Source organism: Palaemon carinicauda, chromosome 11, assembly GCF_036898095.1.
Source record: "Palaemon carinicauda isolate YSFRI2023 chromosome 11, ASM3689809v2, whole genome shotgun sequence".
In the NCBI taxonomy this organism is placed as follows: domain Eukaryota; kingdom Metazoa; phylum Arthropoda; class Malacostraca; order Decapoda; family Palaemonidae; genus Palaemon; species Palaemon carinicauda.
Window position 1 is genome coordinate 61555669 of NC_090735.1, and position 14268 is coordinate 61569936.

The 14268-nt window shown below is 40.8% G+C and overlaps 1 protein-coding gene across 2 annotated transcripts in view; it reads left to right on the forward strand.

Moving 5' to 3' along the window:
• Positions 1 to 14268, forward strand: part of IntS2 (integrator complex subunit 2) — a 213099-nt gene that overhangs the window by 86910 nt on the left and 111921 nt on the right. For both annotated transcript variants that reach the window (XM_068383054.1, XM_068383055.1), the window contains exons 8-9: positions 769 to 952; positions 1955 to 2103. In XM_068383054.1, the coding sequence (XP_068239155.1) occupies positions 769 to 952; positions 1955 to 2103 (333 nt within the window). The remainder of the gene's footprint in view (positions 1 to 768; positions 953 to 1954; positions 2104 to 14268) is intronic.

Consider the following 14268-nt stretch of genomic DNA (forward strand, 5'->3'; position numbering starts at 1 on the left):
TTGGGATGTCCTAGCCTAGAATTCCATATAAAGGACTTCAGGTCAACTACCTAGGACGAGTCACACTTCTTTTCTCCACACAACTTATGTAGGCCGCACGTTTCTTGCGTAGCAAGAAACTTGCGAGGTGCAGGGACTTTCTCGAGTGCTGCTCACTCGGATTCTGAGTCCCCGGGTAACCCAAAGCCAGTAAGGCTGGGGACTTTCCACCCTGCCTAAGGGTAAGTCACCCTGTGTAAATAGCGTGGTTTGTATTTCGGTTACGGGACAAATGACAAATTCGGAGATAATTTGTATTTTTCCTAACCATACAAACCTTAGCTATTTACACATATTTGCCTGCCAGCCCTGTCCCCCAAGACAAGTCCTACCTCTAAGTGAAGTGAAGCAGCTCACCGGTGTGTTGGGGGGGAGGGGTAGCTAGCTACCCCTCCCCTACCCCCGTGCTAACTAGCGCGGGGGGTAGTTTAACCCAAGTTAAAATCTAATGGCTCGTCATTTCAGCTACGCCGAAAGTAAACCCTATGTAAATAGCTAAGGTGTGTATTGTTAGGAAAAATACAAATTATCTCCGAATTTGTCATATTAGATTGAGTAGAAATTACTTCTGTAAATTTAAATTAAAACTTTAAAAACATTATGCTTTTGAGAAACCATTGCCGTACTGTAATTTAGTACAGATGTCTATGAGAAATCGGTGCTAGTCCGTCCTAGAATATGTACAGTATGCACCAATTGATCTGTTTATCATGCTATTCACATTTTCAGGGCTAGTGGAGTATCGTCTTCCTTTGGCGCTATGCTTTTACTTATGGCCATTCACTTCCATGTCCAGCAACTTAGTGCCATCATCGAATTAGTGAGCGCAGCTCTGGGGATGAAAATTATCACTCGGGCCAATAATCTTGCTCGAATCAAGTACATTTTTACTCATGATGTGTTTACAGAACAGGTAATTACCAATAGCTTGAAGTTTATCATCTTACATCAAAGTCTAATCTAATCTTCCAAATTTTTTAGTTTGTAAATTATCTATTGAATGCAATACCATTTCAGTACTTATTCTTAAAGATTTGTGTACAAAGATTACTGTACAGACCATCATCTTTTATGGAAAGAGTAAAAGCTCAGCACAAACTAGAAAATGGTTGTTGAAGCTTGGTAACAAGGTAGTTAATTTGTGACAGTGGCGGGTTGCCTCCCACTTATTTAACGGTATTCCTTCACTTTCTTTAGACATCATTTAGTCTGTTGCCAGGGAAAAAAGTGATGGATCACCAACTTCGGTTTTTACATCTAGGAAAATCATAAATGACTTCAGAACTGGTTAAATAGATCCCATGAACATGAAAATAAAATTGTTTCACGCATTCTTATATTAATAAAAGGACGAAAATAAGAACAGTAATGCATTGCACTATACAGTACTGTAATGATAATATTGAGTATTAATTAAGGCATTAATAACAATATTCTCTCTTTTTCCCTCTCTAGTATGTAAAATTACTTTACATTACTGTACTGCACTTCATTTAGCATCTAATACAGTGAAGTGATGATTTTATAAATACAGTACACAAAAGAATTACTGTATACTGTACATCAATATTGATAATAAAATAAAAACTGTATAATACAGTACCATATATAATAGTAAACTGTAGCGCATAGTTAATGAATAATTGTAATTTAATTATTATTTAACTTATATTACAATATGTAGTGTTTAGGTAAGGTCAATTTGATACACTGTGCTAAATTTTTCAAGTCATTCTTTTATACTAAGTCATTGCTTTACACATCTGTTTTATACTGACTTGAGTGGTATATTATAGAGATTGTTTTACCATCTTGAAGTTATTTTTCAGAAATTAACATGGTAATTTATGTCAAAAATTATATTTGCAATTCCCCTAAAATACTAAATGGTACAAATTTCTCTTACTCTCATTAGGTTGTAACAGCTCATGCTGTTAAAGTTCCTGTTACATCATGTCTGAATGCCAACATACCCGGCTTTCTTCCAGTTCACTGTGTTTATCATCAGTTGAAAAGCAGAATGTTTACTAAGCACAAAGTACCAATTAAAGACTGGATATATAAGTAAGTATTATTATGTTGTATGTGGTTTTTAGTAATTTTGTTAGCATTTACAAATACTTCCCATCCCAAAATACTCAGACAATAACACAAAAGTAAAATGCACTTCTATCTTGAAGACATTATGACATTAGTTATCAAAAGTACTTTGTTTTAGCACCAACTACAAACCTTTCAGCTCTTTACTATGGAGATACATTTTGGCGACAGCTGAAACTAGCCGTAAAACTTTTAGCAAAACTTTTAGCAAGGTGTTACTCCCCTCCGCTGGTTAGTGGGGAGAATAGTGGGAGGCAGACCCACCATCCCGCTCACACGTGCTGTAGCCAACATAAGCCACTTTGCATTTCAGCCAGGAGGAGAATGGACGTCTGATATCCTCCGCTTTACTTGGTTTTTAAATTCTAGTAAAGACCAAATATGGAAAGGGTTCTGTAACTATTACAGTTTACTGTAATATTCTTTACTTCTGCTCACCCTCCTACTTATTGTTTCGGCATAAGAATGAGAGCAGAGATAGTTGGGGGACTTTCATTTGGAGGGAAACCAGAAACTAGCTTCAACTACGTTTCAGAGGTAACACTCGATGCTGATCTTCAACATGAGCTTTGTTCGTTGATGGGAAGCAAAGAGCGCTGCACGGAGGTCTGCCTGGAACTTTATGAGGCCAAGTCCTTCAGGACCTGTGCCTCATGGTTTTAACCACCTAGGAGGAGAAAACCTCTTTTAGGCTATAACTATTTGGAATGATGGCTTACAAGGCATAATGGAGCTTTATATGGCTTGAAACTTCCAGATCTGGCCTCAGTCTCAAACTCGTATGAGGGACAAACTTCTGTTCTTTGACAAAAGAATGATAAACCTAACGTGCTAGCATGCTCAACTTCTCACCTAGTGATGTTAGTGGTGAGGCTCTCAGAGCGCGCTACCATCCATGAGCTTATCTACTCACCTACCTCCACTGGGAGTTCAGCGCTTAATACTTCACGCACCCATAAGGGAGTTCAGCGTGCAACCATATCTGCACGGTATACACCACTCTCACTATATCATACAGTTAAGGGAGTTCAGCGCACACTCATACCTATGCATCTAACCCAAAATTTGCCAACTGTAGAGGGTGTTCAGCGTGCTTGATAACTTGCTCTCCTATTCGGGGCATATTGTATAGCACCCAAGTGTAGTGAGAACAACTCAAATCTCTCTATGCAATATATCTTATTATAAATTTGCCATCTTACTATGAGTAAGTAGCAATTATGCGAGCTTTAGCTCGCTATACAGAGAGAGATATGCGCAGACTTTTAAGGGGCTTGCTCGTGCGTATGCAAAAGCTTCCCCATCTGCATAGTTGTCTTGTCAGCGCTCGCCTTGTCCACAATCACCTTGTCAGTTCTCGCTTCGTCAGCGCCCACCCTTTCAGCGAGTTCCTGATCAGATGTGCTCTAGCCATTGTTACCAAAACGCTTGCCTCACCAAGATTTGCCTTATCGGCCAGCTTCTGATCAGCATTAACTCGAAATTCATTTCCCTCAACATCAAGAGCATCTGTACAGCCCGCGCCTTTATAGATCATCATGGCAAGTAGTCACCTATTCAGAGGAAACAAGGAACATCAAAAACAGTTTACTTTATGGAAAATAAACCCTGGTTCCAGGAACTTGTGCAAGCAGTCTCAGGACCAGCTCAATTTCTTCTCAGTGCATAGAAAATTTCCAATAATTCCTGTGGAAGCCACAGCTTCCTTAGTAAGGAGTTCCTCTCCTGACCCAAGACAGAGTAAACAATAACTCCTCCATCCCGCCATATGTCCCTCTCCCCGCATAATGCGTTAAGATAAGATATGAAATAAATTTACATTTTAAGCCTTCTATCACTGGCCAAGACCTGGCCTGGGAGAGATTGTGTATTATTCTGATCATTCCTCAGAAACACAAAAGGCATCACTGAGTAAATACTACTCCTCCGGGGGTTGCAATATATTGGAGCATATGGCCTGCTGCCCAAGTCTCAACTTATCGTATCCTGTCAATGAACTAGACCCTCCCTGGGCTTAGATGAAGAAAAGCCAGTTGACAAAGGATCAGACCATTCCGAGGGCAACTACCCCCATCCATCAGCCTTAGAATTCTCCCCTTCAACTGAAGGACGCTGATTACGTCTGCCTTCAGGGCCTATCATGCGCAGGGAAGAAAATCCATTAGGGAGAACCAGATCTGGCCTCAACTTAGGGAAAGGACACAGTCCTGGATCTCTTTTTTTGAACACTCGTAGACCAACACCGGCTAAGGTAATCTTACATTGGTCAAGTGGGGTTAGGGGTTCCAAGATTGTCAGGGAGAGGAAGTATCATGACATAGTGGGCGATGCCTCATCCCCTCTCCCTCTGGACCCAGCAATTTTGGCTTTTTATGCAGAACTTTCCGTAAGATGAATTGTCATCCCTGTCAGTAGGATTCTCGGCTACTGACACTGACAACATAGAGCGGGTTGCAAAATTCTCTATGGTTGAACTATTGCTTTGGGATGGCAGGCTGCTCAAAACTCTCCTACTTTTTAAAACTCGGACCGTCATTGAGTTGTTGACCCATGACGTTCTCAACCTGTGGTTAAACTGATTTTTGAGGCAACATATTGCAGTCATCTCAAAATTCATGAAGCAGTTACTGATAAGGGAAGCAACGAAACTCCGCATCACCCCAATGAATGGCCCTTCCCCCGTCAACGTGAGAGACATCAAGACGATTGCTGAGGGCTGGGCGATCGAACCCTAACTCCCCCCTCCGTTTACTATGATGTCTCATCCCTACCCTAGGACACCTCGACAGCAGCGGCCTCCTCCAAATAGAAGGAACCGGGGAGACCCAAGAGAGGTAAAAGAGGCAAAGAGGACAATGCCGTCGTACCCGCCAACAGGGCATCCCCCCGAACAATCCACCAGTGGGATGATGCCTATATAGCATATGACAGAGGTTGATGCCCCATGGGTCCAAACTTTGGTCGGACTCTGTCCTCAGGGCTTTATATTATGTCCTTTTCTTGCACTTTCTCCCTCCTCTAACCTTTCATCTTATGAACACAAGTTCCTACGCGAAGAAAGTGGCCCTTTAGACCAAAGTTCGGACCATACTAGCGAAGACGCCTCCAAGAGGTCCGACATGGGTTTCCAGCCTCCTTCAATCACCCTTTCCTCAAAAATATGCTATCTGGAGGCTGGAGACCGGTCATAGTTTTCTCGGCTCCGAACAAATTTTTTCAACAAATCTGATGATCAGACAGGCCTTCAGACCAAAAGACACCGCACTATCACAGGATTTCAAAGATCCTGACTTCCAGATCACCATTCATCCATCCTCAAGGAAGTACCTAAGGTTCTCACCCTACACAAAAATACCAATACAAGGTGCGGTACTATGTCCTGTCCATAGCACCACAAGTTGTCACCCGAAGATTTTCCCTAGTGTCAACTTTGGCACACAAGAACGGAACCGCCTACTTCATGGCTTAGATGACTGGCTGATGCCAGCAGAATTGAGGGAAGCTCTTTCCTCTCATTGAGACAGAATCCTTAAAGGTTCCCTAGATCTGGGGGTCATTGTATTCTCGAAAAATCCTCTCTGCAGCCAACGCAGAATCTTGTATACCTATGGACGAACATTGACACAAATCTAGGCAAAGTCTGACTGTCCCTACCAAAATTGAAGAAATTGAAATGACTAGCAGGACCGTTTCTTGTACGAGACAAATTGCCAACACATTGTTGGTAGAAACTCGTGGGACATCTTGCCTCCCTGGAAGCTCTGGTCCCAAACGGTTATCTAAGCGCTCAAATTTTGCAGTAGAAACTGAAGACTTCTGGTGTCGGCACAAAGACCCTCCAGATCTTCTAGTACCAGTAGTATCGGAGCAGAAAAGACCTGCAGTGGTGGGTATCAGATACCAACCTACTGATAGGATTAGACCTTCTCTCTCCTCCCCCAGATTTCATGCTCTTCATGGATGCATCAAAAGAAGGGGGTGCCTGCTCATCTGTTGCAGGTAAGACATCTCCAGACTATGGTTCGAAGCCAAGCAACACCATGAAAATAAACTTCTTAGAGATGAGAGCAGCCTTTCTAGCCCCTCAAACACTTCCAACAGCTCCTTTCTGGACACTGTGTTGTTGATGAGCAACAACACAGTGGTGGCTTACATAAACAAGCAAGGAGATAAATTTTTACAGCCCCTTTGACTTCCAACAGCTCCTTTCTGGACACTTGTGTTGTTGATGAGCAACAACACAGTGGTGACTTACATAAACAAGCAAGGAGATAAATTTTTACAGCCCCTTTGCCTTTTAGCTGTAGGGGTAATCAGATGGATGGAAGACATCTTGGTGATCCTATTAGCCCGTTTCATCCCAGTCAAGGGAATCATTTTGGCAGGAAAACTCAGATAATTAGTAACTACAGTGGTACCTCTACATACGAATTTAAACCGTTCCACAACCGACTTCGGATGTAGAAAATGTTCGGATGTAGAAAATGTTCGGATGTCGAAACAAATTTTCCCATAAGAATACATTGAAATAGGATTAATCCGTGGTTGAGCCCAAAAACCTATGATAACTTCTTAATAAACTACTACACATAATTTCCCATGAGAATAATGCACACTAAATTAGATAATAGACATGTAAAAAAGAAGAATTATCAAAAAATGATAAATAAGAAACAGGTTTTTAGCGTCACTTTACCTTAGAAACTCCGGCGCAGGTGTTGTTGGTCTTGCTACGCAGAGGAGACGGACGGGCGGCGAGGAGGTAGAGAGGTTAACTACGATAAACGTACACTACTGTAACTTATTCTAACTCACACTAAGTGAACTTTAACATAACTTAGCTTATTTCTTTTTTTTTATATATTTTATATTTTTTTTTCATTTTCTTTTTTTCTTTTTGATGGTTAATTTTAATCACTTTCACTCTCTACACTTTATTGATTGAATTTTTTTCTCTTCACTCTTTGCTGTTTCTTTTTAACCACTTCCTTCCTCTTCATCACGAGTTTGCTTCGTAGTTTTTTTAAAGAAGCTATCGATAGAAAGTTGCTTGGTACAGCTTTTCAGAATGTTTCGAAAATAAGTTAGGGAAACATCATCAAACTGCGCAACTACACGACAAACCTGCAATTTCTTCGGATGGTATTTGACGATGAAGTCGACCACGTCTTGATATTTTCCTAACACCTCTTTTATTTGTGCCGAACCTATTGCAAGTTCACTCATATGGACGTGGCGTCCATATGCTTTTCAATAATTCCTTGCTTTACTTCTAAAGAAAGCATTCCCTTATTCCTTTTCTCACCACTACCACTACCACTTGCGAAACTAAGCCTTTTAGGACCCATGATTTACGTAAAATACCGTATAAGGATGAACGTAAAAAATCACGAAAATTGCTTACTTCGTGTGTTGAAATAAAATATGGGTGTAGGGTGTAGAGTTAAAAATTTGCTCGAATTTTACTTCGGATGTTGGAAAATTCGGATGTAGATACGTTCGGATGTAGAGGTTCCACTGTAGTGGTCTTTGAATCAACAGATAGCCAAGAAAGTCTTGACTTTATGAGGCTCGCTGACAGTAGATCTACAGACAGTCCCCAACCAACAAACACTATGGGTACTGAGAGGCCGTTTTTAATTGTCAATAAGTCTTTATTGTACAAGTTCCACTAGAGTTAAATTTTGGACTAGGGTATGAGTAGTCTAATTCAAATGCCTACGATTTTCAGAAGTCAACAAATAGTCCCCTTTCATATAAAATCAATATTAGGTTACTACAAATGATGTTTAACTTTATCACCTTACATTACTGTGAATAATGCTGTAAAGGGTGTTATTGTCAATAGAGAAAGGTACAAATAGCTTTATACACAAATTACGTTTGTGTAGTTATTGCTGTGTCTGTTTACATTATGCTTTAAATAAATGTACACAAGGTTATTTTATAGTTTTGTTACCAAATTTAATGATAGAAACTTGAATGTATTTATCTACTTTATGAATCCTTGTGTAGTGTTAAATAAAATGCAAATGATTATTTTATTTGCTGGACCAAACGAGGCCGTCATTTTTTTTTTTTTTTCTGTCACGACTAATGAATTACTTATCAGCTGAGGTGATGCGCACAACACACACACACACACACACACACACACACACACACACACACACACACACACACACACTCTCTCTCTCTCTCTCTCTCTCTCTCTCTCTCTCTCTCTCTCTCTCTCTCTCTCTCTCTCTCTCTCTCTCTCTCTCTCTCTCTCTCTCTATACATTACACAAAATACAAACAATGTAGTTGAATATATAGTACATTACATTTTACTGTAAATATTAGGATGCTTTGCAACACCCGTGGAACAACCTAGACATCTGTGCATTCCCTCCCTCTGCCTAGTAAGGAGGCTTATGAAAAAGTTCAGTTATCTCAAAACCTATCAATAACCTTAATAGCTCCAATGTGGCAGCAGGTAGAATGGTTTCCAGACCTTCTACATCTGCCCACGAAGACACCCAGGAAACTCACTCCACTTCTCGAGCTACTCAAACAACCACAAGTTCAGATTTTCCACAGAGGAGTATAATTTCACTACGTCTTCAAGTTTGGTGGTTATCCCGCAACCAATTGTGAGGAGGAAGGCTAGATACCTCTGAGAGTCATCTACTGTATTGCTGTCTACCAAGCAAAATGGACTATCTTCTGTGGTTGGTGTCGTGTAAGGCATCCCTCCATTTAGTGCCACTTCCAACAATACTGGAGTTCTTGTTATACCTCAGGGAGGAAAACTCTGTTCAGTGTTAACAGTGAACGGCAATCACTCAGCCTGAAGCCTTGTCTTTAAGCTGAATAGAATTGACATTTCCTTTTCGAAGGAATTCTCTCCTTCTAAGCAGTTTCGAGCATACATGCCCTCAGTTAAAAGTCAGACCACCTCCGTAGAATGTAGGACGGGTACTACATCCTGGGGAATGCCAAACAAACTCTTGAGTGTGGCCTCAGACCGTGAAGGAGGATAAAGACGGTTTTCTTGTACAGTATTCCTGGCCTCTGCTAAGAGAGTTGCCGAGCTAACCGGTCTGTCCTATGACATCGCCCATTCTAGGGGATGGAAGAAAGTGACACTCAACTGTGTCCTTTAGTTTTATTGCTAGACTCAGAATCTGGCGTTCGTGGATCCTAGATTCAGAACCCACCGAATTGAGAGTTTATGTACTATCGTAAATGACCCACTGCTTTAGCTTGACAGATCAATAAATTCTCTCAGTACAGGCAGAGTCAAGAAGAGTTACAAGAACTCAATCTCTCCCTGGATCAGAAGACGATTGAACAAACCCTCCAAGCAGATTTGTCCCCTTGACTAGAGACATAGAGCTCTTGACACCAGGGGTGTTAGCATATCCCTGACGTAGAAAATACTTCAGTGTGAGGCAGGTCTTACAGGCGAGTATGTTTGAAATGTAAGAATTTGTTCACCGCCCACTATCTGTGAGACGTAACCCACAGGAGCCTTAACACGTTCTCCATAGGTCCTATGGTGGATGCATAAAACGGGATCAATAACATCTGAACTCCCTTGTAGGACAAGTAGCAGTCGATGGAAGGTAGATGTTAAGTGGCTGTAAGGCTAGTATGATAGGTGGAGGACTGGCCTTTCACCTTTCATTCTCCCCTTTCTAGGTTCCGGAGCAAACCGAGGAACTATGCAAGCTGACCTCATCTAACTGGGAGTGGGTATCATCAACCCTTGTGTATCCTAATATATACAGGTATATTGTTACGTCCCCAATCTCCCAGCGATGTGGGAGTTGGGTAACATCCGGGTAAGAAAAGAATTGCTCAGGCTGTTATCTCTCATTGTGAGTTAGAGAGGTAATAGGGTGTGCTCTAACACTGTTCATACGATGCATTAGAGTTACACCCTTGGTCAGGGACGAGCCAATTGATCTTGCATTTCTACCAACCTAAGCATAAGTCTCCATAGTAAAGAGCTGAAAGGTTTGTATTTGGTGCCAGAATAAATGACAAATTTGGAAATAATTTATATTTTCCCTAGCTATACAAACCTGAAGCTCTTTACATATTGGCCCGCCATCGCCTACCCCCAGAAAATCCTGTCTGCAATTGCAAATGAGTTTGTGTTAGCTACTGCGTGTGTGAGGAGACTGGTGGGTCTATCACCCGCTACCCCCTCGCTGAAAGTTTTATGGCTATTTTCAACTGTCGCCAAAATATATCTCCATAGTGAAGAGCTTCAGATTTGTATGGTTAGGAAAATACAAATTTTTTCCAAATTTGTCATCTTTGTGAATTTAGCTAATGTTAGTTACCAAACCCAGTCAAGTTTGCTAATTTTTGCAAGGTGAGTTTTGCCGACTTTTTAATCATTTTCAGATACTAAACTTTGCAGTATACCTTTGCAAAAATTTTGTGGTTATTTCTATAAGAAGAAAAAAATAAATTATATACAGATGGATAATGAATAAAATATCACACATATACCAAGGCAATTCCCCCAATTTTTGGGGATAGCCTACATCAAACAATGAAACAAAAAAGGGCACCTCCCCTCTCTACGTTCCTCCCAGCCTGACAAGGGACTCGACCGAGTTCGGCTGGTACTGCTAGAGTGCCACAGCCCACCTCCCCCCCCCCCACCCCCTATCCACCACAGATGAAGCTTCATAACGCTGAATCCCCTACTGCTGCTACCTCCACGGTCATCTAAGGCACCAGAGGAAGCAGCAGGGCCTACCGTAACTGCATTACAATCGCTCGCCATTCATTCCTATTTCTAGCAATGCTCTCTTGCCACTCTCACATCTATCCTCCTATCACCCAGAGCTTTCTTCACTCCATCCATCCACCCAAACCTTGGCCTTCCTTCTTCTCCTATCAACTCTTGCATTCATCACCTTCTTTAGCAGACAGCCATTTTCCATTCTCTCAACATGGCCAAACCACCTCGTCACATTCATATCCACTCTAGCTGCTAACTCATTTCTTACACCCGTTCTCACCCTCACTACTTCGTTCGTAACTCTATCTACTCGAGATACACTAGCCATACTCCTTAGACACTTCATCTCAAACACATTCAATTTCTGTCTCTCCGTCACTTTCATTCCCTACAACTCCGATCCATTTCATCACAGTTGGTACAATCACTTTCTCATACAGAACTCTTTACATTCATGCCCAACCCTCTATTATTTACTACTCCCTTAACTGCCCCCAACACTTTGCATCCTTCATTCACTCACTGACGTACATCTGCTTCCACTCCACCATTTTCTGCAACAACAGACCGCAAGTACTTAAACTGATCTACCTCCTCAAGTAACTCTCCATTCAACATGACATTCAACCTCGCACCACCTTCGCTTCTCGTATATCTCATAACCTTACTCTTACCCACATTTACTCTCAGCTTCCTTCTCTCACACACCCTTCCAAATTCTGTCTCTAATCGGCCAAGCTTCTCTTCTACATCTACAAACAGTATAGTATCATCTGCAAACAACAACTGATTTACCTCCCATTCATGGTCATTTTCGTCTACCAGTTTCAATCCTCGTCCAAGCACTCGAGCATTCACCTCTCTCACCACTCCATCATCATACAAGTTAAATAACCACGGCGACATCACACATCCCTGTCTCAGCCACACTCTCACTGGAAACCAATCGTTCACTTCATACCCTATCCTAACACATGTTTTACTACCTTTGTAGAAACTTTACACTGCTTGCAACAACCTTCCACCAACTCCATATAACCTCATCACATTCCACATTGCTTTCCTATCAACTCATACGCTTTCTCCAGATCCATAAACGCAACATACACCACCTTACCTTTTGCTAAATATTTCTCGCATATCTGCCTAACTGTAAAAATCTGATTCATACAACCCCTACCTCTTCTAAAACCACCCTGTACTTCTAAGATTGCATTTTCTGTTTTATCCTTAATCTTATTAATCAATACTCTACCATACACTTTTCCAACTACACTCAGTAAACTAATACCCCTTGAATTACAACACTCATGCACATCTCCCTTACCCTTATATAGTGGTACAATGCATGCATAAACCCAATGTACTGGTACCATTGACAACACAAAACACGTATTAAACAATCTCACCAACTATTCAAGTACAGTCACACCCCCTTCAACATCTCAGCTCTCACACCATCCATACCAGATGCTTTTCCTACTCTTGTTTCATTTAGTACTCTCCTCACTTCCTCTCTTGTAATCTCTCTCTCATTCTCATCACCAGCACCTCAACACCTGCAACAGCAATTATATCTGCCTCCCTATTATCCTCAATATTCAGTAAACTTTCAAAATATTCCGCCCACCTTTTCTTTGCCTCCTCTCCTTTTAACAACCTTCCATTGAATATTCCGCCCACCTTTTCTTTGCCTCCTCTCCTTTTAACAACCTTCCATTTTATGAATAGTACTTACCTGGCAGTTATATATATATAGCTGATTATCTCTAAATCGGCAGAATTTTTCAAAACGAGGCAACCGCCTTGTGGTGGTTGGGAGGTAGGTGGTAACACCCGTCACAGGGTGGTCCAAGGAATCATTCCTGTGTCCAAGACTTCAGTTCATCTCTGCCGGCTGGATCGAAAACATCGTCAGTCCACCATTGAAAGTTTTTCGAATCATTTTTCCTTCTCCGCTTTTTTGGACTTCGTTTGGTGAAGTACACTGATTTAGGGTTTTGGCAATCGTGTTTTATTATTATTATTTACTTTGTTCATCATGAGGGATAACTTAATTTTCGTGTTTGTGCGAGTGATGTATGCAAAGTGAGGTTACCGAAAGTGTCGGTTGATCCTCACAGTTTGTATGCAGAGGTTTTGCTTGTGCACTATATTTTAGGTGCAAAGTTTTTAATCCTGATGACGGAAATACGTTCCGGCAACTCTATGACGTCACAGTCGTGTGACGCAATCTTCATGTATGTCTTGTAAATTCTCTTTATTTGTTTTATGTAAAGAATGGGAAGAATTCCACTTATATAAGTTTTTTAACTTTTAATGTAAAATTTTTAAAGAAGTATTTGTCCATTTGGTATTCGTTCTTTAAATTTATCGATCTAATTTCATAATTAAATAGAACTAGCGTATGGTTAATTTATGCTGTTAGTTCTCGTTACTTTCGGTGCAGTCCCAACATGTCTTGGTAGCGTTCTTTTCGATATGGAAATTAAAGTGTTGGCTATTATTCTCCAACAACAACTATATGGGAATTCTAGTTTTAGTAGCATTTTCATTTATATGTTCCTATTGTTTACATTTATATATATAGATACGTTATTGCTATATCTGTTCTTTTTATCAATACAACTCGCTTGTTTTTGAAAACCCTTTGAATCAATTGTGGATTACAGTACATTTGTTTTCCCTTTTTCTGTTCATTTTAATCTTTAACGTTTAACTTTCCCGGCGTTTGTATGTAACTACCGGGTAGGTATTTAAGACATTTAATTTTACCGGTGGTTATATGTAACTACCGGGTGAGTGTGTTCAACATCTATTTTTAATCTCAACTCTTTCCCGGTGGTTTTTTTCTTTTTGTGACCGCCGGGTAAGTATGTTTGAAAGTTTATTTTATTATGGAAATGTCAGTTTAATATTTTATAAAAATATTTTGTTACAGTTTATATAGCAAGTACTAGAGACGATTTTGCTTTCTCATTCAAGCCCGTGGCAGAAGAATAAGTTCTCTCACAACGGGCAGGACTAATTATGGTTTTTTGTGTAAGAGTTTAATAGTGCAAGTTTTCAGTGCTAAATTAGACATTGGATTCTTTCAGCACAGGGACGTTGTTTTCCTAGCCTTAGACCTCTTCCAAGCTCCCCGGCCCATGGGAGAAGGAACGTCGATCGGCGGAAGGAAACGAGAGGCGTTAGCTCACGAGCAAACGCCCTCGCGAGCGTTCCTGTTAATGTTCCCAAGAATGCTCGCCCTTGCCATGGGAAAGCAAAGAGCGTTGAACGTTGAGATTCTTACACTGCGTTTAGAGTTTTGCATTGCATCACTTTTGATTTTAATGGCAATACTTTAAGTCATAGATATTCGCTGCTAATATCAATGCTTAC